The following is a 27,389-nucleotide window of genomic DNA, read 5'->3' on the forward strand; positions in this document are numbered from 1 at the left end:
GAAATAATGTATGAAAACAGAACAGAAAAAAAGAACAGAAAAAAAAGAAAAGAGGATTTTCTCCTACATTATCTCCTCTGGAAGAGACACCACATGCAATCAGCAATACCATCTGAACAGCAGCAGTTCCCCTTCTTGGCTCGAGGGGGAAATGCTGCTCTTTGATTTGTCCCTCACAGCATTTTGCTGAAATAAAGAAACATTTTTTACTATGTAAATGGTTTGGATAGACTGGAACTATAAGAAGCTGTGCGAATGTGCCTGCCCTATTCCGATCTTCCCACTCAACAAGATGATTGACACTGCAGCACAGAGGCAGAGTAAACTCGTATGGCAGAGCTCCAGGAGAAATAATTTATTGTATAGAAACAACTCACTCTTCATTCTAGAAAGTAAGACAGCCCAAAGGAAAAGGAGGAGAGGGGAAACACATCCCATGACAATCTTTCGCTCTGAAATGAAGCTTATTGCTGTTGGTGCCGGGCATTCAGGTGCCCACTATAGTCTCAAGCAGTCTGATTTTCCAAGAGATGCATGAATGCATGTTGCAGATATTCAGCATCCTGGGGTGGCGGTGGGTGAGAATCCCCCATGAGATCAAATGCTGCTGGCAGAGCTCTCCCATGCCCACATTTGCAAGTGAGAGTGCTGCAAAGTGCTGCCCTGAGCAGATTGGGGGGAGCGTGTGCCTTTCAGGTCAGGGGGAAAGATCCCCAGTGGACCAAAAGCATCCCCGGGCTATCCAAAAGGGTGACAGCCATTCAGAAAGAGGCTGACAAAACCAGCTTGTAAAGCTCAGAGCCTCCTCACAAAAACCTCAGGCAATGTGGTCAAATACACTTCCATTTTACAGCGGCTATAATTAAGTGTCTATTAAGAACACATATATTACATGCTCCAGAAATATCTTTTCCACACAAAGAATTTGCAGCAGCTTACTGTGTTCGCTGGCATGTGCTGACAGAAAGGAATTCTCCAAACGCTGTGGATGGTTATTAAGGCTAATTTGAATGGCTAAAACTACAGTTCTACTAAAATACCTGATGAGCACAAAGGCAGCCTTCAGCAGGGTTCCCACTTATAACAGACACAGCGATGTAGTTGCTGAGGTACCATTGCTATGGTAAGAAACCTGAAGGAAGGGAATGGGCAGGTAGAAATTTCAACACTTCAGCAGTGCTCCCTGCAGGCGTGCAGTCCCCTTGCAGAACAATTTCTCATCTGCATCTGAACGTGCAGCAAGGCACTGAGATTAACAGCAGTTCTTGTGCATATTGATCTTTATTGATCATGGGGATATGAACAGCTGCTCTGGTGCATTTGAGCACAAGCCTGCTCCTTGTTTTCCCATGGTGATACAGAACTTTTTGTTAAAAGAATTCCACATATAAAAAAAGGTTACAAAAGCCTATCCAGGAGTGTTTTTATATTAATGATTTATTTTTGTAAAAATGAGTGTGGGCAAATAACATATTTGATTCTCTTCGTTAATTCAAATCTTCACTCATTCTCAAATAGGCCTTAAGATTTTTATTACCATTAGTTATGTGTATTACAATAGCAGCCAGAAGCCTCCAAGTTAGTGCCCAATGCACAAGGCCCCGTTGTACAAAGACATGTTAAACACCAGCCTTTGCTCCAAGCTGACAACATGTGAAGTCACGAAGGTACAGAATTTCCTTTTGGGGTCCACGTCTAAGCAGCCAGGCAGAGACCTGGGGAACGTGCAGCACACTGATGACTGTGATATGGCTTCTTCACTTTTACACAGACTCAAAGAAGACCAAGAATTGGACCTTTTGGTGTGTTGTGTTTCCCATAAGGGAGCAGCCACAGTGCTGAGATCCTGACGACCCTTTTCTTCATGCCTGCTGCTGATCCCAGTTTCAAAACCCACTCAGCAGAATCCTGCAATTCACATCACAGTAAATTTCCCATTGTCTTCTCTGACACCAAGATTTTGAGCCTGCTCCCTCGTGGTGCGTACAGACCACAGGATGGAGAAGGAGACAGACCTGTGTGCAGCTGGTTCACCCAGAGCTGAGCACACTAATTCAGTCCCTCCTGTCCTGCAAATGGGGCTGGCTGAGTGGTGCCCTAGATGAATGCTTTCTATAAAAATACAACTACAAAACTGAAGCAGGAAAGCATCTGCACCAGCTGGCATGAATCTGATGTGCAGTTCTGCTTCCTTGTCCCCACTGCACCAGTGCCTGGAGGACACAGACACAGGCCTGAAGAGGCTACAGCGAGGTGGTTACAGGATCCAGCAGGAAAGACAAAACAGTACCACAGGTAAGACAGCCCCAGTTGCACACCTCTTTCAAAAAGGAAGAGATAGCATTGGCCATCACTGAATGGCACAGCCTTCCTGCCTGGCTGAGCCTCAGGTAAGATGGCCTGCTTTCATGAAGGCCACACAAAGGTGAAAGGGAGTAGGATTGGTCACACACCCCTTGCCCCATCAACCCAAGAGAGTCTCGCACAACTGCGCTGAGCTTTCCACCCTAGCTATATAAATAATGCAGAATTATTCTCCTGAGAGATGAGGGTGGCTGAGGCCATCCTTTTGTTCTGTGGATGAGAAGTTCGTCATGACACAGTGGTCACCCTGTTAGCTTCATGGGTTCTCTTTACCCTCAGAGCAGTACTACTGCAAACAGCTTTAATACCTTTCTAGAGAGGAGCCCTCCCTGCTGAGATCTTTTCTGTCAGAGCAGATGAGAGCACACTTGACCAGAGATCCCTTCACTCTGGCAGGAAACCAGCACTGATCTTCCTATATGTTCAGACTGAAGAAAGGCTCCTGCAACTCTTGTGCATACAGGAGAACATCAGAAAATTACCCCTGGTCAGGAAATGTAAAAAATACCATGATTTCTTCTTGGGAGTTCCCTGAGGCTCTTTTCCTCCTTTCCACAGTGGCTGGTGGAAGAGGCTGAAAGATACAGGATCTGAAGCAAAGCCAACTGAGTAGCTGAGACTCTACTAACAACTGCTATTACTCTTTCAATCCAATCCCTTGGTCCTACAGCTCTAAGTGTGACAGTGGTTACAGTGATTTCAGCTCAGACAGGCTGAGCTCTGGAAATCACTTCATGCTGCCTAAATAAAGCACTGCTTATTAATGAAAAGATCAATGGGAATGACAAATTTGTTGGGGCAGATGAAGGAATATGTTCCTGACCCTCAGCAAATTCTGCATCTTCAGGCACTCCCTCCCTCTCCTGTCACTCGGGAAATGTCTGCAGCTAGCTGTCCTAGATCCTTCCTTCACCTGCTAGCCATTCATCTTCAGCTTCAGAGACTTGTGTTCCTCTGAGGAGATGCAGTAAAGTAGCAGTGAATCAGGGTTCAACACTATAAAAATGCTTCTTGTTCAGGATTAATCTGATACACTTCCAAGGCATATCAGTGCTAATTTGCCTGTTATGGTAACCCAAGGCAGCGCTATACCAACTCACACCCACAAGTTAGCAAGGGGCAGGCAAGGATCTTGACTGTTGTGCTGGTTTAGGACTGGAGCTCCTGCTACATTTTGATGAGAAGGGCTGGAGCAACCTACTCCATCCCTGCCTTGCCAGGTGGGCACCAAGCTCAGCAGCAGAGGTGGCCATTGCTTCCTTCCCTCATGGGAGGTATCGAGGAGGACTGAAGTCCCAGTGAGAGGGATCACCTACAGAGCTACTAAATTCCCACCCAGTAGAAAAAACCAAACACCTTGGCCAGGAGCCCCTTCCAGCATGCTGCCCCTCTCCAGGAGGGGACAACTGGTGATCCACGTCCTCCCTCTCACCAAGTCGCCCAGCCCGAGGGGTTTCCCTCAGCTGTCCCTCGCTGCTGTTTGGGAAAGTCATGGAGAACTTGCCGCCCTGTTGAGGAGACAGGTGGCCCGCAGGGCCTGGCCTCCCAATCCCAAGTCTCCTGGAGGACCCCAGGGCCAGCAGCGCTCTCAAAAGAAACAAATCTGTCCCAACAACCGGGATCTGGGGACGACCCCCTCGTGGGATGGTGTCTCACATCAGTTCAACACCTTCTCCGAGCTGTGCCCCAGCCTGCCCTCCTCTTGCACGGGCGGTGAGGCCTCGCTGTGTCGGGCCAGGCTGGGCACTGGGGCTGTGTGGTGCCGCGTCCCGCCGCTGCCCGCTGGGATGTTGGCATGCAGCTCAGCGCACTTCTCCTTGTAGTGCTGAGCATTGCCGGCGAAGGTCTCGCAGCGGCTGGGGTTCTCCTCCTGCACCGGGCTGCTGACGTTCTCCTCGGCTGCCCCTGAGGCTGCAGCTCCCTCCTGGGAGTTTTGGCTAAGGTAGACCACGATGATGTCTCCCTTGAAATTCATTACTTGTCCACTGGAAATAAATGTGGAGTTACTGTTTCCAGTCACATTTCCTGGGGAAGGAGGGGGGAGAAGAGAAGACAGGCATGATTAATATTTTCTCTCACGAGGAAGACGTTTAGCACTTTGAATTCAATCCGCTGCGATAGCTTTGCTTTTGTTCCATGATTTTTTCCCCGTGACATAGGGATGCTCTCATAATCAATGCCTTCCATGGGGCTTTCTCATGATTTCCACTCGTGCCTCCTCAGGATGAAGCCTGTTGCTTCAGGGGGGCTGTCCGTTGCATCTGGAAAAGCTGTCCCTACACACTGCGTTCCCACAAGTGAGAAAGCGTGGTAACCTCATCACCCACTGCCTCTGGACACACGAGCTACTCCCAGACTGCCTCCAGTTAGTGAGAAAACGGCTATTAGCATCTTGTTTTCCCCCTTGGTATGTGATTACTCCTACCGTGTGGACAAAACAGCAGGCTTAATCAATAGATGCTGAAAGATTTAACGTCAGGCCATGCAGTCACAGTGTCCACATGGAATGGAGCTTGTAAGATTACCTTGCATTGTCTGCGCTCCCACATAGGCACACGCCAGCACTCACCCTGTGCCCACATGGATTTATTGGGATACAGCCCGCTACAGGCAAGAGACAATCTATACACAGCAACCTAACAGTGTTATGGTTTCAGCAAGACTCCCTGTGGTCAGAGATTTTTCAGTATTTATTCAATCTTTCTATAATTCAAGGACTGGGTCACTGACTCAAGAGACAGCGAGACCAGGCTGTGGAATTAATAAACTTCTCTCAGAACAGAAAGAAAATATCCAAGAACAAACTTTAAATGACAAACTAACAAATGTCCCCAGAATGAAATAAAACTGACCAAACCAACCCAAAAAGAAACTCTTGAAGCCTATGAACACCACTCCTTATAAATGTTTTTCTCCTGCTGTGCTTCACTTAATCACAACTTGCAGATGGACCATGCACCTCTTGGGATATTTTGGTCATTTTCTGAATGCTCTTCTCGACAAGAGAGGCACTGAGCACGGCCCAACCCAGAGAAGTGCTGTTTCTCCAGCAGCCAAGTGTGCTGCTTACATCCCCAGGTGCTGTTTATACACCACTGCTAGATTCCACTAGAGCTGAGTGAAGACCTCATATGATACCCAACCGAGCCTGGGCAGCATTGGAGCATCTTTGTAATAGCTCCCCTCAAACAATCCTATTTACTTCAGCTAAACCATCACACTGCTGGCTCTTTGCTTTCTTTCCAAGTATTGCTGATGGTATCAATTGAGTGCTTTCCACAGGGATTTTTCAATCCTAGATGCTTCCCCTGTGTTCAGGTTAATTGCTTACCATCAACACAACTCTGTCAGGTACTATGGGGCTACACCAATACCTATTTGCCTTTACATGCATTGCCTTTCACTCAAAAAAGGCATTGTAGAAGTTCACCTGAGCTCAGTACAAGATTAAGAAGAGCAAATGGACACAAGAACTCCCTGGGTCACACTAAGAAATGTGCTTCCAATCAGATAACATAAAGGACTCCTTCAGAAGATAAATGAAGGCATTGCTGACTGCAACACTTCAGCCTTTTGATCTCTTGATGATGTTAATTACAAAAACAGATAAATTTTTGTGGTAATCATTTGCTAGGAACTGGAACAATGCAAGTGATTAATTTCCTCAGAGCCATCTGATGTTGCTTCTTGCAGCTGAGCTGGGATGGTGTGGGCTCTGAATGTGAAGGCTCTGCAAAGCCATCCCTAGCCATGAGTCACCAAAGTCCTCCACCACTAGTGCCTGATGCTGAAGTCCTGCACAAGGTCTGAGATGGCCATGATCCAATGCTCCACATTCTGACTTCTTCAGGCTCAGGGAGATCTGGAAAGATGCTTGAAGGCTCATATCAATTACTATCCATTAAGCCTGAATGGCACCTGTCCAGAGGTTTGCTTTGGTCTTCTAGGGTTATTACACACCAGGAGCAGATGTTGCAATTTCTGCTGTCATTCTGAGTACTAAGAAACTAAAACCAAAAGTTCATGGAATTACCCACATCATTTTTCTTCCCATTTTTTCATCCACCCACATTCAAACAGTTCTGCATTAGCACAACTGCATCCAAGTAGCTGCCTGAAGAAGCTTTATCATACATGCGTATTTATTCCCCCTGGGCATTTCACAAGGCCAAGCAAAATGGGTGATACCACCACAGCTCCACCAGCAGCCCCAGAATGAGCTGGGGAGTGCCACACCAGGACACCATGCCACAGGCAGGCAAGGCCACTCCAGAAGGCACATTAGCTCCATATGACTAAACTCACTGCCTACCACTCAGCCAGTACCTCCAGGCAGTTATGCCAAGGTTGGGGTGAACCAGGAACTCTCCATCTATGCTCAGGTTCCACCAGATAGCACTATAGCAAGTACACAGCCAAAGGTACTGAGACAGCGAAAATCATATATAAAGAATTATGGTGCAGAGTGAAGATGGCATTTGCAAGCACGTCACTTAAACCTGCTTGCCCTCTTTTTCCTTACTATTCTCTCTTCCTCTTCTCGAGCGATTCAGAAAGAAAAGCAGTACTTCTGCAGAGCCAGATATGACTTGACTTTCAGTAGTACCTCAGAGTCACCTTCCACAGAAATAAAATCCGTCTTCTCTTTGCTACTTCTGAATTTTGTAGACATCAAGCAGTGAAACTGCTTAAAGATTTCAGGAAACTGAAGCAGTAGAAAGAGTGTCTGCTCTTAGAAAGATCACTGCACACTTCGAGATTCCTGCACAGCACTGTATGTTTAGAAGGGAAGGGCCTTCAAAATTTCACTTGTGGGTCTTTAAAGTGTCACTTTTGGTCACTGGCAGATTGACAAGAATGTCTGCATAAGAAACGTTAAGGCATGATGTGGTTTAAAAGAAGGGCAACTGCTGATGATCGCTGTGTGTATTACAGTAACACTCAGATGTCCCAGACAAAACTAAGGTCCCATTATGCTTGGCAGTGCACAGGCAAATAAAAACAGAGCATCCGTCTTCAGGGGATTATCATCTCGAATGACTAATAAGATATGACAAAAAGATTGCAGGCTTTTAATAATGAAGAAAAGAGACATAAGTTTTGTCCAGAAAAGGCTCATAACTTCCCTTCTTCGGTGGTTTTTATCCCTGCTTTCATTTCAACTATTTTGCTATATTCACTGAACTAGTAACTTAGGAGCCAAGTAGTAGACAGGAGACGTCGGTGTTTCAAAGTTGTTTAGAGACCGAGTGCTAATATTTAGAGAAAAAATGTCTATATGAAATTATTTTTAGGTGAATCACAGAATTCACCTACTTTTTGTTTATATATTATATATTTTATAAATTATATATGTATATATGTTCATACATCAGCAATTTAAAGCAAAGAGAAAGAGCTAAAAGCAAAAAATTGATCATTGTCTCTCAGACCCAACTATAACCACCAGGTAACAGCTGCAGCCAGTTTCATGGACCACCACGTGATTGTAGCTGGACTGCAACCTAATGGCAAGGACAAAAATGCACATGCAGGCTGCAGAATGGAAAAATGCCCTTCACTGTTATGCATCTCTTCTCACCTCAGCCCTTTGGTCACTATTCTCTCCTCTTTCTTAGTCTTCTCTTACAGAGATCCCTCATAGTGCTCACGCTACATGTGAAATTCACTATTAACCAGATGGCCATCCTATTTCAGTTCTATCTTTCAGATTAGCTTCAGAGCAACTAAGTGAAAAAGCACCATTTCATTTTTCCTTTCTCCCAGATCAGACCTTCTGAGTAATACCGAATTAGCACCGAAGTTAACCCTACACAACTGTGTACAGGCCAATCCTAATGGACTTACCGGATGCTGGAGGGAGGTCTGAAGTGCTGCTGTTTGTCCCTGAAGTGCTTCTGTTTGTGTTCTGGTACTTTGTGTTGGTACCATCAGAAGACACATCTTCCATACCATGGTCACTTGCTAGAGGGCTCTGACCAGCAGAGAGAAAATTCAAGCCACAGGTGCACTGTGCGTAGCATCCAGTTTCTGGGGAGGTGGGGGCACCAACAACTGCAGCATAGCAGGGTCTGCTCCCCTTTCTGGGAGTTTCCCTGTATGAAATGCCACACCTCACACAGATCTTCTCTGAGTCACGGTTCATTGCAAAACGATCTGTGTCTTTGCTGTCAATTTCCTTTGGGCAGCTGTGGGAATGTTGGCAAGATTGCTGGAGGTATTTGTCCATGGTGGCATGTACACCATCTGCATTGGAGGAAGGGTCAGAGCCCTGAGGGATGGACACGTCCTCTGTGCTCCCGATCCCTGAAAAGCACTGATTTAAGCTATCGTTCTCCCCTATCTCCACTGGTTCTGAAAACAATGACAAATGCTTACTGTCAGGCTGACTCAGTAAAGGTAAATAATCGGCAGTATTGAGATCTTTATCCATATATTCATCTTCTGTGGGAACAGGGGAGAAATGATCATCATTGGTCTCAGTCCCCATGGAGATCTCCTGGAGGGTTCCCCCAGCCCTGCAGGGTGCCATGCCTGGGCTGCCGTGCCTGCACGTGGAGTGACCGCAGGGTGAGCTCCCGGGGGCAGGGGAGCCAGCAGGGCCCAGGAGTCGCATGTCTTCAGAGAGCTGTGGGACGGTGGTGTTCGTTATATTTACAGTAACGTATGCATCTCTAGATGGCTCCTGAAAGAAAGTTGAAATAAAACTCTATTTAATAAAGAAACTGGCTGAAGTTATTTTCTGAATGAAGAAGAAGCGGGAATGTCTTAATGCTTCCTCAGCGTGGAGCTGGTGGGATTGAGTGGCATTGCTGGATTCGATAAAATGTAATTTCGGATAATACAGTTGGCTAGCTCCTAAGAATCACAGAATCATCTCAGTTGAAAAAAAACCTTCAAGATCATCAAATCCAATCATCTACCAGTCAAGAGAGCACCTGAGAGTTAATAAATCTAGAACGGCTGCTGGATTCTGCTGTTTCTTGTGGACATTGGTTAGACCTACTTAACTGTTTAAAAGGTTTGTAACTCCCCTGAATAATCTACGTCTTTGAAGGGCTGTTGATCTGTGAAGACCTCACTGTGAGCAAAATCTTTATTAGTAATAATAAAATAGCAATAGTAGTAATAACTGATTCAAATACTGGATTGATTCAGAAATGTGCTAGAAAAATAGAAGTCAAACAAACAAGGTTGCTTTAACCTCAAATACTTTAAGACAACAAATGCAAATGCCTGTAACATCATTTTGCCAGTAGTTTTACAGTTAAGTTATATTTTTGGTTGAAGCTCCATAAAAAATAAAGGTTTGGGAAATACTTCAAGGGTTCCCTTCAGTTCCTGCCAGTCATGTGTAATGATGGGTATTTGGGAACCGCTACCTTTCATTTCTAGCATCTGTTCCCTTCCTCCACAGTGGAGGACACAAAGTAAATGCTGCCAGCCACTAATTGCTGTTGATTCACTCCTCTGTCCCAGAGGATCTGAGCAGCTGCCAGTGCAGGACATTGCAAGAACATTTATGAGACAAAAGAGGAACTGCCTACTCAAAAAGCTGCTGGGTTTGTTTTCTTTTTTGTAGCAACAGGACTTGAGTGTTACCACATCTAAGCTAGACAGACCTCTTAGACTGGCAGGTGGGGCAATGGAAGAGCATGCACCTGGAAGCTAGGGGACCTCAGTCCATGTCACTGATGTCAATCAGACAGTGCACATGCATGTGAATCCATGCTCCCAACCAAGAGTTTCAAGCAAGGGCATCTGAGGCTGTTCCAGAGCAAAATCCTTTGGAAGGCCAGACGCTCTTCACACACGAGGTTTTCAGACTGACAGAATTAAAGGGGCTTGCAGCCATTTCCTTTAGTTCTTAGTTCCTCGAGTGTTCAGCATTCTTGGTGTTGCATCAAATCCAGGTCTCTCTCCCATGAGGACTCTGGTATGTAAAAACATGCAACTCAAGTTTAGCTTTTTCCAGCCTTAAAATTCAGAAAGGCTCTCTCCTAGGTGAGAGTCTCAGGTGTTCAGTAACATGGGCTCATGTTCAACTTTCTCTTCTTACGAATATGTAATCATCACAGAGACTGTTACCACTGTTAAAGCTGTCTGAACCCAGAGAGCAGGTTCAGAAGCTATTTGAGAATCTTGATTTCATAAGCCTCACATTTACAGAAAAACAGACTAAAAAAGCCAAAGCGTGGCTTTTGAGAAACTCAAAATTTGTTTTCTAGCCAAACACTAACATGAAGTCTAAAGTAAGGAGGGGTGTCAGGAATGTTTCGAGGAAACCATAAAACAGAAGGAAAATCTTAGTGCCCCTGACTTTACCTTTGTTCCTTTCATTTGGCTGCACACCTCGTTAGCCCAATTCTGTAGATCTGCTGCAGGGAAAACAAAAGAGTAGCTGTAACACAGAGCAGGCACTGAAACTAGCCACAGACCTAAACACCCACAGTCATTCACGACCCATAATACTATAGTAAATGAAAACCAGCAAGACTGTTTTTACTGACTGTTCAAGTGTCCCAGCATCAGGCTGTCTGAGGATTCATTCTAACTGGAACAGGGATGTATTTCTGTGGAACAAATGTTTCCAAGCTCCTAAGATAGATCACGTTGAACTGTGTTCCACATCAAATGGGGTTTCTTTCCTTGTCATATGTCACCACACTATGACTGGCCCGATACCGACCCACTTAGAACTGTGCAGTCTATTTCAAGAGAAGTCACATGGATGGCACAAAGACCATTCCCAGACAGCACTGAGGAGACCGGAGAGAAGAGGGTAAGCCACTGAAACCACGGGATGGCAGACTCAAGTATAGCGTTCCACTTAACAGAGATGTACTTAATTAGGAAACACAGTTTATCAAAGTATCTCCCATGGAAAAGCTTCAAGTCAAATAATGCTTTAAAACTGTTTTACAGAATTAGCAATTCTTCTTGCTTTCTATTTATGCTTTCAGGAGATTGTGCAAGGCTTAAGCTTTAAGCTTGCACTGTTTTTTGTATACCTGAAGACAGATTAGTCACTTAGTCCCTGCCACTTCCCAGCAATGACTCTGTACCTCTGATGTTCAGTCTGCACATTTATAATCAGTCCCCAAGCAGGCAGACTCAGGAAGAGTTTCTTCTTGAGCCTGCAAGTCTCTGGGACTCTAATTAGAAGGATCTACTGAGCAAAGGCAATGAAGGACTGTCACTGCAGAGCACCAGGTCAATAGGAATGTTAAGTAAAGAGCACTCTCCCCTAACCTGCTGTGCATCATAAGTATTTGCTTTGCAAGGAGAGTCACTATTTCCTTCAGCCCATCCCAGGAATTCCAGATTTAGCACAACCCATGTTTAGTGTGGTAGAGGCAGCATATTTCTAAAACATGGGCTGAAAAATACCTTACAAGGGTTGCTGCCTTCCCTTCTGCTGCTCCCAAAACATTTCATAGATTTCTGGGGCTTAGGAAAGGAGATCAAGGGAAATATATGGTATGAAATGCTTTCCATGTTTAGGGGAAGAAAATAAAAAATGAAAAGAACATTAAGGCTATGTTCTTAACTGTGAAGACCCAGATCTTAACACAGATTTGAGTAACTGCAGGAAATTTTTCTGTGCTATTCACAATATATTCAAAAATCCAATGCTATCCAGTGTATCTTTGCTAGATTAAAAAATAAAATATATATTTACTATATATATATATATATTCACTATTTATGTTACTTTCCTCCTGCTTCCCTTTGCTGTGCCAGACAGTGCAAAGTTACCATGCTGATACAAAATCCACCCCCTCCCCTCCATCATACATATTGTGGCTACATCCACTCTCAAGGCACTCATCTCTCTGGCACAGCTGGCTGCAGGAAGATGCTGAACAAGATGCATTATGCACAGCTGTAATATACTCCTGCCTATAGGAAAGATTTTCAAGCCTGACTTTGTGCTAGTCAAGACATCCATATGGACAGGAATTCAAAAAAAGTTCCTGAGTTTCATATCTTGGTAGGTACCTGTGAAAACAGAGTGCACAAATAGACACATAGCTGTCACATTGACACATAACATTAGCTATCATGTACCTGTCAGCTTTTTTCCCTTATTCTTGTAGTATACGATGAAGATGACAATGCCAATTAGTGCCACAAAAAACAAGATGACAATCAACACATACAAGATCTTGTTTGTTCCTGTAAGGTATAAGAAAGATAATACCATCAACATGTTGCTGTTCTCAGCAGTATGACAATTCTTGCTCCTGTCACCTGCTTTTTCACAGGAGAGTGGTTTTGTTCTTCTTAATTGATTTTCAGTTTCTATAATAAAGACCACACTCCAGCACTTATGGAGTTCTGTGACAACCAGTCTCATTAAAGGTACATGGTACAGAGCCATCTCACTACTTAGTGTCTGAGGGAAGTATGACTCAGCCACACTCCTCTGAAAGTCTTCTTGCAATCCACCAGCAGCCTATGGGCTGTGCTTGCTCTGTCTCAAGATGAGAGGGACGCATAGCTTGTGGAAGCTACAGACTTCAGCCAGCAAAATTTTGCCTACATCTAAGAATCATTGCATGCTTCACAGGATAGAGAAGAGGGCAACTGGTAAGAAGGGAACAGTAGCCACTGCTATGAAGGAGGCACAAGGAGAAGTCAGTAGCCTTTCTGTTAACGTGTATAGGAACTGGCAGGCTGACAAATGAAAGAGCAGTAAACGTGATGGAAAAATCATGGATGTATAACAGCAACACTGCTCACCATGCAGCTTCAGAGAGAAGTGTGAAGAACTGCTTAGCACTGGGCATGGGCCTTAGAGCTGCTAGCCTTTAAAGGTAAGATTTCACAAGAGCTCTGTCTTGATCTACAGCTGCTTCCCATTGACTCATCCACAGTGGGAAAGGAGTTAAGCCAGCCAAAAACCCTAGTAAACAAATATTACTCCTCACTGGTACTTTCTAATAGATAAGCTCTATGAGGACACATACCGTATTCTGGTTGCTCAGCCATCTTCTGCTTTGTACAAACTGCATCCGACTTATCAGTCCCAGGGACTATTTCTGCTAATCCCAGAGCTGAACAGCTAAAAAGGAAAGACAAAGAAGCTAGAATCCCAAAGAGGGAGCTCATTGTGGCTCCTACATTTCTGCAGAGTAATACTTTCTGTTGTAAAGTACTCTTGCATTTCTCCATCCTGAAGCTCAGACACCTTTATCTTCATCTATGTCAACTCAGCAGTTGCTGTCCTAGTTGTCTTGTTCCCACCCCAGAAAGACCTGAGATACAAAATCAGAAAGTCCTTATCGCTATCCAACCAACCAACACGCTCTGTACATTCCACTGAGAAGCAGAGACACTGAAAAGTATGTTTGCTCAAGCTTCTCACTGCCTTGTGGCTGTAATAGGCTTTTTGGAAGGCAAAGTAACTTACTTGGTCCAGGATTTACACTCATCAGTGGATGAAGCAACCTCTGAGAAGTAGCCTCTGGGACATGGCATACAGTTTGTGTCCTTGTCTTGTTGCACTGTGTGTAGCAGAGGAAGAAAAACATCACAACTGAGTTTCTGTGAGTTCTTTCCAAGTGAGGGGAAGGTGACTATGTTCCCACATCCTCCCACTCCAACCCCACCCCAAAAGCTTCCCTGAGGATAGAAGGATCTAAAATTATATTAAAGCAACAGTGACAGTCACGCATAGGCAGAAAAGTGCTCAGATGAGATAAGCACATTCCCCTGCACGATCAGAATAAGAAATGACCAGGCACTATTCCAGTTATTGCAAAATAATACACTGCTCTCATACGAGTCCGCTTCCATTAACTTCCTCTTGTCAATGCTACAACACAGGGAGTGATGTTAACTGATGTTGTCACTTCTGTGAAGCCACAGTAAACAAAGTTTTGTATCAGGGTTTGCTAGATTGCAGGGAAAACACCACCACTCTGCTTCAGGCTCATGCAGCATTTCGTCCTTGATTGTTCTATTGTGTGCTGAATTTTTGGTGATTCAGCTGTTCCCAGTGTCCATTCCAACCCTGAACTTATCCATCTCCGTTTTCCACCCACAAAATACCTGCATTTTGCTTTCAGTCAGACTTGGGACTAAATCGCATGTCTGTAATAAATTTTTGCATTGCATATCATCTAAGCAAGGAATACTTGCGCTACCTTGGAGGTGTTTATTGCTTTTAACTCATAACATCATAGAATGGCAAAACAAAGCCATTTGACAACAACTGATTTCAAATCTGACCTCAGCAACAACCACCAGCAGATCACTTATTTGAACCTGGGGGCAATGCATAAACTAATGATCCACAGTCAGGCACCTCAGCAAACATTAGAAATGCACTGAAGACCTTGCTGTTATTGCCATGCCCATGTTAAAGGTGGCAAACCTCACTTGATCCAAGATTTTACTTTAACTACAAAGGCAGAAGCTTTTCAAATGGAAATAGTCCTGGAGAGTTACACACAGTAGTAATAGTCTGAGAGTCTACAGTATCTACTCTTTAATGTTACAACCCACACAATGCAGGCCAGAGCTGGATGTTTCATTTATACGTCCCCTCTCTGTATCTTACCAGGATGCCCAATTCCAAACCCCGGAGCACAAATGGTGTTTCGCTGACAGCAGTCGCAGTCCTCGTTCCAGTGGTAACCTGTGGTACAGGCACACTGCCGCTGGAACGTGCTGTTTCCTGGGTTCACCTCTTTCAAAGCTTTCCCTAGAAGAGAAAGCAGATGGCAATAAATATCTCTCTGATAACAAGCCTTGAGTTTATGAACATCCTGTTCTACCTATTTGCTTTGCTTGAATGCCAGAGGTGAAACCATTCATGTTAGAGGAATCTTTCAAGAAGTGTGGGAGGCCCTTGATCAGCATGGGGCACCTCACTGATTGGGCTCCTGAGCAATACTTTTCCTTGTAGATCCTGTAGAAAATAAACAGAGCTTTTGCAAGAGTGAGACAAGGGCAGAAGCAAGTGCAAAATATGCTGGGCAAAAGGACAGCCATTAAGATCCAACTCACAGGGAGTGAACAGCCTGACTGAAGATAATCTTTTCAGCATCACAAAGACCATATTTGCAGTGTTCAGCAGAGCATAGAAGCAAAACTCTCTGGTGTCTGGGGACTTCCCCATCCACCAGGTTCTTGTGCAAGCTCAGCCTTCATTGCCACACACCCAAAAGGAGCATATTCCCTAGATCCACTTGCCCATCTCATGCTTCACTAATTTGGATTAAAAAGTTCTTCAGTATGAACAGCTCACCTTGATCACATATTTTATGTAGCAAGCATTTGTCTTCTTCGTTCCAGACATCCATATACTCATTTGGGCCACATGGCTGGCACACACTATCAGAAGTCTCAGTGCATTTAGCAGACATATACTTTCCTGTGAAGAAGAGAAGGACAAGCAGATAATTTGCAAGCTGCACACCATTTCTCTGAGCACAGGGAAAATGAGATTGGCTAACACTGCTGAGCTACTGGGGACAACCATTTCTTCCTCCTGCTCCACTTATTTCCTCACTCAGGTGAGGAATCAGAGTGGCACCGAAACATCTGTGAAGCTCATGACATGGGAGCAATTCTGTTTACGTGCATGAAGACCAAACTGCTTTACACCATGTGCAGTAGTAAAGTGTTATCCCAACGAAAAAATTGCTACAGCTTTTGCTGAGGTCACTGGGACCACTCCTACACTAGAAGGCACTTGTGAGCCTGAAATTATGCATTTGCAAGGGTATGTGCAAATAGATCTGCGGAGTCATGAGAACAAGTCACCTTACTGACCTCCAGAGCTGTTTCTGAGGAGCTTTTCAACTACTGAGGCAGTACAGCCCAGCACTCACATACCTGGCTCGCATTTCTTGCAGCACCGTCCGGAGTATTCATAGTGTTGTTCACTGTCACATGGCAGAGTGCTTTGTAGTGACAACTGGAGAGGAGAAAAGACAGAGAGGACATGAGACCCACTATACCCAGAAAGCTTCAGACATATCTCATCACAATGCTGATAGAGAGAAGGAAAAAACTTCTCCAGTGTAGCATTTTGGGTACCTGAGCAGTAAAGTTCAAAGGTTCTTTGTACACAACAACACGTATGCACAGGGACTTGCAATACAGCCAGGTAATAAATCAATCATATCACAATCTTGCAATTGTCACAAACTTTTGGCATGCTATATAACCTTTTTTTTAAAAAAAAAAAAACAATACTCTATTATTTCAAACCTATGACTTCAAGACAACTATAACAAAAAAAAGAAAAAAGGTGTTGACGTAATTCCAAAAGGTGTTGACATATATGACCTCAGATCAAGACCTGGGCCACTGACAGTTTTAAAATATGGTATGTGGCAAACAAATACAGTGAATTATTTACACCCTTCAAAAAGAAGAAGTTCCCAGCTTCCCACCAGAATACACAACACTCCTGGCTAGTCCCAGAAAATGCCAGACCTTAGTTCTGCAGCTTTTTATGGCTCCCAAGGTGTTCTGTAGAGGTGACCTCATTTAACTGAGGCAGACATCCACTGAGGCGATACAAACTAAGCCAACAGCCTTCTTTCCTCTCCAAATAAAAAAAAAAAAACCACAATCGACCCCAAATTAACCAGGTGAAAGTGCTACAAGTGATGCCCTTGCTTTGGGAGTCTCCTGGCACTGGTACTCCAGGCAACTTCAACATCTTACATCCAGTTGGTGATCTTCCAATTGGTAAAATGTCTCCAAATCAGCTCATAGCAAAGAATTACTCATTATGGTTGAGTGATGCTATTAAAATCTCATTTACTCAATTTTTTACTTGGAAAAAGCTGCACCAGGACTTCTGCTGCTGCTCAGAATAGTGTATAAAAGCACTGCGCCTGCTGGTAATTGTTTCTATTCCACTACTTAGTGTTCTCCCCTGCTTTCCTCTGTGTCTTTTCCTCTCTTCTTTCCTCCTTTTCTAAGCACATCAACTGCAATATCTTGAATATAAAGTATTTTTCTCCAAGCATCTTGATCTTCTAATGCTGGGAACAGGTCATGTGACTTAAAAATGACAGAAGAAGATGACATTTTTCTTTAGAACACCACCTCCTGGCTTGGAGTTTAAACCATGAGTTGGTGCATGACTTACATTTACCAAAACTGTGCCTGAAACAGAGTAAGTACCTCAAACCAGAGCTTTTGAGTTTTCATTCTTTTACAGGTTATAAACACCTTATAGCCATTTTTTATCACTACAACAATCCCATGTGAAATTAAGAGTTCAATCTTGCAAGAACACTACTTTTGTCTTATTGCTTCCTTGCCTCTTTCTTTTCACTTATTAGCAGTATCTTGCTTTTTGATCAGATCACACATTTTCTGGAACAAAGATTGCATTTCATGTTTGCACAGCACCACACACAAAAGCATCACCTACCATAACATAAATAAGCACTTCCATACTCTCAAAAGCTTTCATTCTGCTTTATTCCTGACAGCCACCTTGTTCATCCTCCCAATTACCAGGACAACAACCAGTGCTGGTGAAGCAGCAGGTGATCTATGAACAGAAAGCTCCCAGGCTGGCAGCTGAACGGTGATGCTGCTCAGCACCATTTGAGACACTCTTGAAATGCTCCAGTAATGCAAGGAGCTAAAAACAAGCTCGACAGAATGGGGCTCATGCTACATTGCTGCACTGAGCAGCAGCGAGAAGATCTTGAGCAATCGATTCCTATTCCCAGCAGTCTAAGTGGCAAGAAAAGCAGTGAGACCAAGGATGGATCCAGCCACTTGCTTTATCAACAGAATGTTCTTTTCTTCCTCGTTTGCCCCAGTTTGAAAGTTCCTCTTTAGAAGAAAAGGCTAAAAACTGAAGTGTCAAACAAGGGCAAAGTTGTCCCATTTAAGGAAGGATATGCAAATCTGCTGAAGGGCATTCAGCAGAAGGGTTTGGAATAATTTCTGAGAATCAACACTCATCCTGAACAGAACAAGCAACCTCCCTGCGTGGATGCCAGGAGCATATGCTAATTGCTCACTACCTTTTGTAAACTGCTTTGGACCTTCCTGCTTCGTAGCATGAAGAGGACTATTATTGCAAAATACTCCCAGCTGCAGCTGCGTAAATCTATGCTCTGTGTCAATAAGCATTATCCTCTGTGACAGCGTCCTTCCCCTTTTGAGACAAGGCAATGCATTTACAAAGCTGCAATATTCCCTTCATTTATTTATCTCAATGAAATAAAGACAAAGCTATCAGTGTCCATTTGTTAACTCCCTTCTGAGCTCACAAAGGTGAAAGACTGGCTGGACCTGCTGAGTGTGAAAGAAGAGCATGAAGAGGATGGGAAGGGAAACAACAGAACCTTCACGTTTTCTTTGGGTAGATGTTGTGATCTTGGAGCCTTTTCTTAACAGGGCCCCATTGAAGTTAGGTTGTTCCGTGTTCAATCATCTGCCAGAGGACTGCAGCGCACTGTCAAACAGGACATCAGCTTTCTGGAGGACACAAGAATCCAATACTAAGCACGTGTGCTGCCAGTAGCACGATGGGCTGATCCCCCACCAGCACCAACACATTCCCAGCCACAGTGTCCATCTGAGATAAGGAAGTGCAATTCATTTCACAGAGGAGGAACTCAGGCCCAGAGGCCAGATGGCTTCAAAAGGTGACAGGAAATTAGTGGCGAAGCAGGAAAGAGAAACAAGCCTCCAAAGTCTTAAGCTTGCCCTGTAAACCCCAGGACACCCTTCCTTTTATCAGGCAATGGTGATTTTGACATCATGGAGCTCTTCTCTTTAGAGAAGGGGCCTTGATGAAAGCAAAGATGTCAACCTCATCTGAAGTAATCAAAAAGAACAAAGAAAACCCAAGCTGGTCATTCCTTTAAGTCTCACTACTGGTAAATGTTTGCAGTAAATACCACCACAAGATGCGAATGAATGTTTCAAAATGGCCTAGGTATCTTCTGCACATTTAATCTGTCACTTAAAACGTGTGCAAAGCACACATATTTGTACCAATTCCTAAATAAAGTCAGTTCTTCTCTCAGTTGGTTTTGGGCAGCCTGCTCTGGGGATCCTGCTAGAACAGGGGCTGAACTGGAAGAACTCTGGAGGTCCTTTCCCTCCTCAGCCGTACTGTGATAAACACTTCCTCAGAAAAATAAGACAAGAATACCCAACAGGAGAAGAATCCAGAGAAAAAAAACAACAAATGTCCTCTGGGCTCAGTGAATTGTCAAAGGCTGTTTGGTAGAGCATGCCAACACCTGCTTACCTTCAAGCACATGAGCAGCACCACTGACTTCCTTGGAGAAACATGCGTGCTCCTGTCAAGGTTTGCAGGAGGACTGTGTTTTAGTGCCAAGCTCTTTTTTTCCTCCTATTTGTTGAAAAGGACGCTAAGCAAGAGTGTGCTTGCGCTCGTAGGGTTGGAGAACTTCAATGAGTCAGCTACAAAGCACAACCATGTTACTCAGACCTTGAAAAAACACACATACAGGTGCTTCTGAAAGGGGAACCAGAAGCATTCAGATTCCTGTCCTCGGGCTTACGGAAATATTTATTCTTGGTGCTGTTGAGCAATCGGATGACAGTAGAAGCTGTGTGTCATGGATGCTAAAATTACTTTCTCACTCAGATGAATATTCAGACGGACATTTCAGACAAGATAAAGTTGCACGGGCCTCTTTCTTTTAAAAGAAAAAATCTGGAAGAACAAGCTCGGGGGTTTCCACAGCCTTTTTCCCATGTCATTTTTGAACAAGAACCTGAGGCCTTAATGGGGACTGCTCATTAGCGATAATCTTAGTTTAGAAAAGCTGAGATGTAAAGGGACACGCCAAGGCCTAACTACCTCAAGATGACACCTTTGTGCTTAGTGTGTTTTTTTCTGGAGAGCATTCAAGATATCTGCCATCATTTCACTGAGCAAAGCACATTCTTTCTCCATGTAGTACTGCCGACCCAAACTACCTATGGGAGAGCAAACTCAGGTGGCTCCGGCCTTGCACGCCACTTGTTAGTTGAACTCTGGGCCCTGAACGCACCCATACTACTTGCTTTTGAGATTCTTAGCCATACTTAATGTACAACTACAATATTTCTATGGCTCCTTTGCTTGGGCTTTATCTGCCCTTGTCAATAAGACTGAGCTCTTTCTCAGGCAATCTGAAGTAGACCCTGCAGCCTCGGCACCTTGGTCTTCAGCAGGGACAGGCTTCACTGCTGATATAAAAAATTAAATTAGAACAGCACGCAAGTCACTACCACACAATTCCAGTTATTCACTTGCAGGTCTGTAATTCAACACAAAAATTTCAGATTGTGAATGAAATGCTTTTGGTGATGTCAACTTTCCAGTGACCAGTAAACCACATCACAAAACTACCATCACGTGGTAAAATATAGCCGGGAAATGGCAATGGCTACCGACTAAATATTATTTCAATCTTAAAAATAGGTCCTTGAAACCCTGCTAGAGCCTGAATACCTAAAGAGGCCAGAAGGAACATGAAGAATAAAACAGATAATAAAGAGATTAAAAGAAAAATGTAACTTGCAACCAGAAAGTGGATAAGCAGTGGTCAAAGCTCAATCCTGACTATTCCCATTGCCTTTTGGTTTTAACATGTGGTAAAAAGCAAACATCTGAGCAACAGGTCATGCTCCACGGAGGGGTAGGACCAGCAGTCAGTGCTGCTTTGAGTGGGTACACCATACAAAGAAGAATGCTGGCAGCAGCACTCTGAGAACCTCAGGGATAGCAGATGGGAGATGGCTGAGAAGATAGATGGCAGGGCTGAATGCAGCCAACTGAGCATGTCGATCATGCAGCTTTCTTCTGCAGGCTGAAAACTTGTCATCACTTGCACAGCAGTGGTCATCCAGTTGCAAAGTCATCTCCACACAAACAAGTTCCAGTCTTGGACCTGTGTACGGTGATGTGCATCTGCCAACATGCGGCATCCTGAATGCCTCAGCCTGCTGGTCCTCACTGCCACAGCCACTCAAAGACTGGCAGCTACTAAGTAGGGTGCTTTAAAGATGAATCAGAGAGCAGAAACCCAAAAGCCAACCAAACCAAAATATTTAACAGAGAGGTTTGGTAGCAACACAACAGTCCCTAACAAGCAGGAATAAGAACAACAGAGTAAGGACATAACCAAAGCTACTACATAGCTTGCTTGTGAGGAAGGTTGCAAGGTCTGCCTCCTAAATGAAACAGGTGCAACAGCACTGCTTACAAGGAGAGCTCAGCAGTCTCAGCCCTCCAGACACAGCGTCAGCCACTTGCTGTGAGTAACCTTTCACCCATTCACACTTATAATAATAATTAATTATTATTATTATAAGGCATGAGAGACACATTTAGAGGGAGTGCTTTCCCCTTGCATTTTAGTTCAGAAGATTACTTTTCCATGCCTCATCACTGAAGTTGAATCTCAATGCAGAAATAACCATGAGAGATTTCCAGAGTCTGCACTGCCTTCATCAAGAAGGAATCACTGCTTTTACAAAGGGATGCAGGATTGGGCTGAGAAACGGTTAATTTACTCTTTTAGTGTCACCGTGAGGAACCAACTGTGCCGGGGTTCAGCCAAGTCAGCAGGAATACCCCTCCCCGATTTGATGGGGCTTTGGCTGATTTCCATGATAAGCCTGCTTTACTACATGCAGTATTATAGCAGGGGAGAGCTTTTTTCTTCCTGTGTGAACAGATTCACGGAATCATCTCATTGTTCTTGCTGCCGAGCAATGAAAAGTTACAGAGAACACGATGCTCGTGAGGCAAAACTATTTGGTGCAGCAAAATAACAGGCTCAAAATAGATTCCCCTGTGTGCTACATAAGCAATTTTTAAGACTTCATATGAACCTAGTGGCACATTTTTCCCTATCTGTACTCCAGATTAATAGGTTGCCTAACAAAACTTCACAGTATTTTTTTTTCCATGTGAGACTTTTTCTTTTCCCTCCATTTTGACCACTGACTAAATATACTCTGCACCAATCTGCAGTCACAAATGTTGTTCTTTGTCATTCTTGAACAGATCCTATACACTTCTTTTTCTTTTGGAGTAGCCACAAAGTGGTCAGGGTGAATGACCTCACTTTTTTTTTTTTTTTTTTTTTTTTTTTACCCCTCCCCAGCTAATTGGCTCTTGCAGGGTGGATTAAACTGGCCAGCTTGGCTCTACCACCACGCACAGCCTCTCCTGGTCCCGGCCATTGGGGTGCAGAACAAGAGTGAGGGCTAGGAATGGTATGGTGGCTGTAGGCTACAGGATGTATCTGCTTCCTTCCCAGCAGGCCTCCATGTGACTTCGGTGAGAAGAGGACAGGGCCCTAACCTGCTGTGATTAATGAGTCTTCAGCTGTGTTTGCAGCCATGACACCCTAAGCGCTGTACAAACAGAGAAGAAAGCCAAACCCTCCACCCAGAGAACTCATACCCGGCACAGACAAACAGAAAGGTAACTGAAGGGAGCAATGCTGAGCAGCTGAGGTAGGTGTGCAGGCATGGGACAGAAACCAGAGTGTTCTGGGGTGCCTAGCAGCAGCTAGTATGGCCCTATCGAGTGGGGCTGAGCCCAGCATGGTGCCCACTGCCATTAAGACACCACGTCACAGGCACAATGCCTTGGTACAGTGACAAATGGGCAGTGACCCACCAGGACGCCTGCACTTCCCTGGAGCCCTGACATGTAGCCAGGGCCACCCTTGCAGCCCACCCTGCGGCTTTCAGGTTGTTCCATTCCACATCTGGGTGAACTTTGGGCTGTGTTTAAAGAAGACTAAGTCATAAAACAGGGCAAGTTCTTGCAGGCAGACTATTGCATTACACAGACAGAGGCCTACCCAAGTCCATAGTGCAACCTGGTTAAACAGCACTTAATTTTTATATTGCATCTATAACACACAAGTGTTTGCCTTTGCGCTTTCCATCAGTAATAATGAGTCTCAGAGCAGCTGCAGCAGAAGCCAACAACTCAAGGGATGGCATGTCAAGCTTCCAATGAAAGGAAAGGGCAGCCTTGGCAAGAACACAGCTGCAGCTGAGGACTCAAAGAACCATACAGCCCGTTTCCCTCTTCTCCCTGCTGCCCACCTCCTGTAAGCTAATCAGACTCATTTGGGTTGGAAGAACCCTTACAGGCCGCCTAGTCCAACTCCCCTGCAATGAACAGGGACACTTACAGTGAGATCAGGTTGCTCAGAGTCCTGTCCAGCCAGGCCTTGAGTGTCTCCAAGGATGGAGCATCCACCATCTCACTGGGCAACCTGCTCCAGTGCTCACTCCCTGCGAACAGTGGGCTGGATTCTGCTGTCATGAGAATTACTGTATTTATTTCTTTGGAATACAGGCAGGGAACCCTGCTGGCTCAGTCACTGCAGATGGCACCAGGAGCCCTGGTCACACCGAGGGGAAGTGGGCAGGGAGCAGCAGCAGGACAGCACGCGTCACCCCTTCACTGCATCTACACATGTCCCTGCTACAGCAGGGCTTTCAGCATTTCAATTCAGAGGAACAGATAGGCGCACGCAAAGACTCCTCTGAGCAGCACTAAGGCATAAATGCCAGAGGGTGATGCTCTGAGGTTTCTGTGACTTTCCATGCTGTAAACGACAAGGGTTAGTATTGCTACAGACAGCTGATAGGCTCTGAATTCTACTGACTTGTGGAATGTGGTGAAGGTTTGTTTTGGTCCTGTCTGTGGGAAAGTAGAAATTACATCAGGAAGATGATGCTTAACATGAAAAGAGAAGCAACACCAGTTTCTTAAACCATGTTTTGGTTTGGTTTTATATGCAATGCGTTATTCCTCTTACATGTGGTGCTGTAAAATGTTTTTCATATGATCCAGGAGAAACTTTAAAGCAATGAAAAGTTCTCAGGTGCCCTTCCTGCAAGGGCATTTGGACAAATAAACTACAGTAACTTTTACACTGTTAACTCCAGAATAAACCCAAGGCTTTAGATGAACTGTTACAGAAGTTTTGCTCTATCGAGTGATTCCTTTGGTCCCAATCAGAGCAGGAAAACGGACTGGGAGGACCCATGATCTAACACAACATAGACACTTTTATTCTCTAAGTTTTTTCCCCTCTCACCCTAGAGTGCATTTTAGTTAATAGACAGATGTTGGCCAAAACTTTTCTAGATTATGAAGACTTCTAGATGCTTTCACTGAGCAAACGTTCCCTGTAAAGCAAAGACTATGAAGTAGTGGAAGAATCCCATTGCTATACAAGAGAATAAGAAGACTTGATGTTACATCAGGCAACTGGGTTACTGCGCATTTGTAAATGCACATTCTAAATGCACACTGTAAATGCAGACTGTGTCTCAGAAGGCCAAACACCGTGTCCTCTGACAGCCGCCCAGGATGCATCACTCGGAAAAGATCATCTTGTGGCTGAAGCACAAGACAAGGAGGGAGAGCTCTGCTCCCAGCAGTTCTGCTCCATGCTCGGTGTGTGACCTACAGTAAGTCACGAATTCTCTGTTCCTGCTTCCTCTTTGGCGAAAATGATGACGATGATGTCTTTTCTCAGCAGCACTATGAGTACCCATTAGCTTACATTTGCAAGTGTTTCTCATTCCTCACAGGAAATACATTGCGGATTTTACTCTCCTACCACCACCCACCATATCGGTGGTTCTGTACTAACACAAGTGCATCAGACAAACTTCAGCCCAGCTGCACTGATTCTCACAACTGGTTCAATCAGAAATGACAACCCATAAGGGGATTACAAAGCCACCGTTCAAACCAGTCAGCCAAAGGATAACCTGGAGGACTTCTGGGAGCAGCGTCTCTCCAGGCCTGCCTTGTATTCACCTTCTGGACTTGCCAGCTCTGCTCACTGCTGCAGACAAGTTATTAAAGTCAACCAGCTCTTCAACGATGTATGGTTTTTTTCCTATGCAAACTTAATGTTACAGATTTCCTGGAATCCTTTATTATCTTGCTTACTTGTCTGAAGCACTGGCTATGGAAAGATGCACCCCATGCACTTACAGACTCAGAACTAAGCACATGTTGAAAGCAGAGAAAAGACTTCACATATCTGTACCACGTAAATATAAGTTCCCTGTTTTGCATCCTCTGAAAAGCAATGAATTGACAGACCTACTGGCTCCTACTTCAAGGTATCTAAAGCAGGGGATCTAAATTTCCAAGGTTAGAATGTAGCAGGTTTCAGGCAACAAGGAGATTCCAAAGGAACAAGTGCCCCAAAACAAAACAGCTCCAGAAGAAAGAAGGTGTCATGGGAGCAAAAGTACAAAGACCACTGAAGTCTGCTCACCTCAGTGCACTGATCACAGTTCTGAAGAGCAGGTAGAAAATAGGCAGACAGAGGTTACAGATAGGAGGTGGGAGAATCCATCCAAAATCTATGATGGGCAGGTCTCTTTTGAAACACGCAGGCTTGTTCATATACATATGGAGGACACCTGGAAAGCAGCTATTTAAGAGAAGCCGAAGGGGTGAGAGTGGACAGAAAGAAACATATATTTTGGCGGGGAAAAAAAGGCTTGTGTGGTTTCAAGGCAACATATTTAGGAACAGAGATCCAGAGGGAGGGCTCTCAGGGCTGTGTGGTCAGACATTAAATTGTAAGCTGCAGACAACAGAGGCTTTTTTCTTCCTCCGTAATCTCTTTTCCTTGAAGCTGCACCTTGCTCTCAGGGAACCCAACCATGACCCACGCAGCACTACAACAGCACTAAGTTGAGGGAGGCACTTAAAATGACACCTGCACCTAATCAAGAGTAACGAGAGGGAGAAACTGTAGAAGTTCACATGAAAGAAGTGCACATGGCTGCCAAACAGTGATTAATGGGGGAAATAAAGCGTCTGTAGTGTAGGAGTGATGAGAAACCTGCTAGCCTAGAAGGCACTAAATAACCTGGAGAAAGAGGAATTATTTTTAAGTAGTTTAATTAGAAAAAGTAAAGTGAGAGCACCTCCCTAACGAGGAAAGGCTGAGAGAACAGGTACTGTTCAGCCTGGAGAAGAGAAGGCTGAGGGGGGGGATCTCATCAGTGATTACAAATACCTAAAATGTAGAAGTCAAGAGGATGGGGTTAGGCTCCTTTTGGTGCCCTGTGACAGGCAGCGGGCACGAACTGGAACATCGGAAGTTCCACGCAAACACGAGGAAAAACTTCATTCCTGTGAGGGCGACGGAGCACTGGAACAGGCTGCCCAGAGGGGCTGTGGAGACTCCTCCGGTGATACCGAAAACCCGCCGGGACGCTTTCCCGTGCGACCTGCAGCAGGGAACTGCTTTAGCGGAGGTCCCGTCCAACCCAAGCCATGCCGTCAGCTCCTCGGCGCGGCGCTGAGGAGGCTCAGCCACCCCAGGAAAGGGGCTGCGAGAGCGGGGCGATGCCAGCCACCCCACACGAGCGGCAGCCAGCCCGCGCTTCGGGGAGCGGACAGCGCTCCGCCCGCAGGCACCCGGCGCTCGCTGCCACCCTTCCCCCGGAGGCGCGGAGGCCGCTCGTTGCGCTCGCAGAGCCACCCGGGCCGTGGGCTCCGTGCGAGCAGCTGGGCCACGGCCCACGCCCGACCGGCGCTGCTCACGACGGCAAGGGCCAACAAACGCGCTCACGCTCCCCGGAGTAAATCCGCTCGGCAGGGTGGAGCCTGCCTTATTTTTCGCTCTCCGTGCAAACGCTACCCCTCAACAGCAGCGGGCTGCCTTCCCCGCCGATCCCCTGCCTTCGTTTGAAAGTATCAGCGTCTTCAAGAAGCAAAAGGCGCTCGCGAGTTGCGAAAAAGAAACCACCACCACGAGAGAGAGAGAGAGGGGGGCAGAGAGCCGAGGCGGGCGGGGGTACAGGGCACTGGGAGCCGTCCCGCCGTCCCCGCGCTGCCCTTACCTGCGGGCGTCCCGCGGCGGCCAGGCAGAGCAGCGCCAGCCAGCCCGGCGGGCCCGGCATGGCGCCTGAGCCGCGCTACCGCCGGCCGGCACAGCCCCCGCGCCCCGGCGGCGCGGCCCGGCGCATGGGGCTGCCTACTTCTCCTTCGTGCCGCC

The 27,389-nt window shown here is 45.3% G+C and overlaps 1 protein-coding gene across 2 annotated transcripts; it reads right to left on the reverse strand.

Annotated features, from left to right (window-relative positions):
- Window positions 1-336: 336 nt before the first annotated feature.
- Window positions 337-27,386, reverse strand: TNFRSF11A (TNF receptor superfamily member 11a). 2 transcript variants are annotated; one of them, XM_031589258.2, is made up of 10 exons: window positions 27,235-27,386; window positions 16,213-16,294; window positions 15,623-15,748; window positions 14,933-15,076; window positions 13,781-13,874; window positions 13,338-13,432; window positions 12,436-12,543; window positions 10,690-10,739; window positions 8,212-9,049; window positions 337-4,389 (listed from the first exon to the last, which is right to left on the reverse strand). In XM_031589258.2, the coding sequence occupies exons 1-10, from the start codon at window positions 27,292-27,294 to the stop codon at window positions 4,022-4,024; spliced, it is 1,965 nt and encodes a 654-aa protein (XP_031445118.2). In that variant the 5' UTR covers window positions 27,295-27,386; the 3' UTR covers window positions 337-4,021. The 2 variants fall into 2 exon arrangements, with proteins under 2 accessions (XP_031445118.2, XP_031445116.2); XM_031589256.2 differs by having other exon boundaries at window positions 338-4,389; window positions 10,690-10,742.
- Between the last annotated feature and the right edge of the window lie 3 nt (window positions 27,387-27,389).

The sequence above is a fragment of the Phasianus colchicus genome, chromosome 3 (genome assembly GCF_987193195.1).
Source record: "Phasianus colchicus chromosome 3, bPhaCol1.hap1.1, whole genome shotgun sequence".
Lineage (NCBI taxonomy): Eukaryota > Metazoa > Chordata > Aves > Galliformes > Phasianidae > Phasianus > Phasianus colchicus.

What these genes read in the sequence shown, in the direction of transcription:
- TNFRSF11A (XM_031589256.2), bottom strand. Translation starts at nt 27,294, where the DNA reads ATGCCGGGCCCGCCGGGCTGGCTGGCGCTGCTCTGCCTGGCCGCCGCG. An exon ending in GAGTGTAAATCCTGGACCAA is followed by an intron (nt 13,433 to 13,780) that starts GTAAGTTACTTT and finishes TTTCCTTTTTAG; the next exon opens with CTGTTCAGCTCTGGGATTAG. An exon ending in GGCTGAGCAACCAGAATACG is followed by an intron (nt 12,544 to 13,337) that starts GTATGTGTCCTC and finishes TATACCTTACAG; the next exon opens with GAACAAACAAGATCTTGTAT.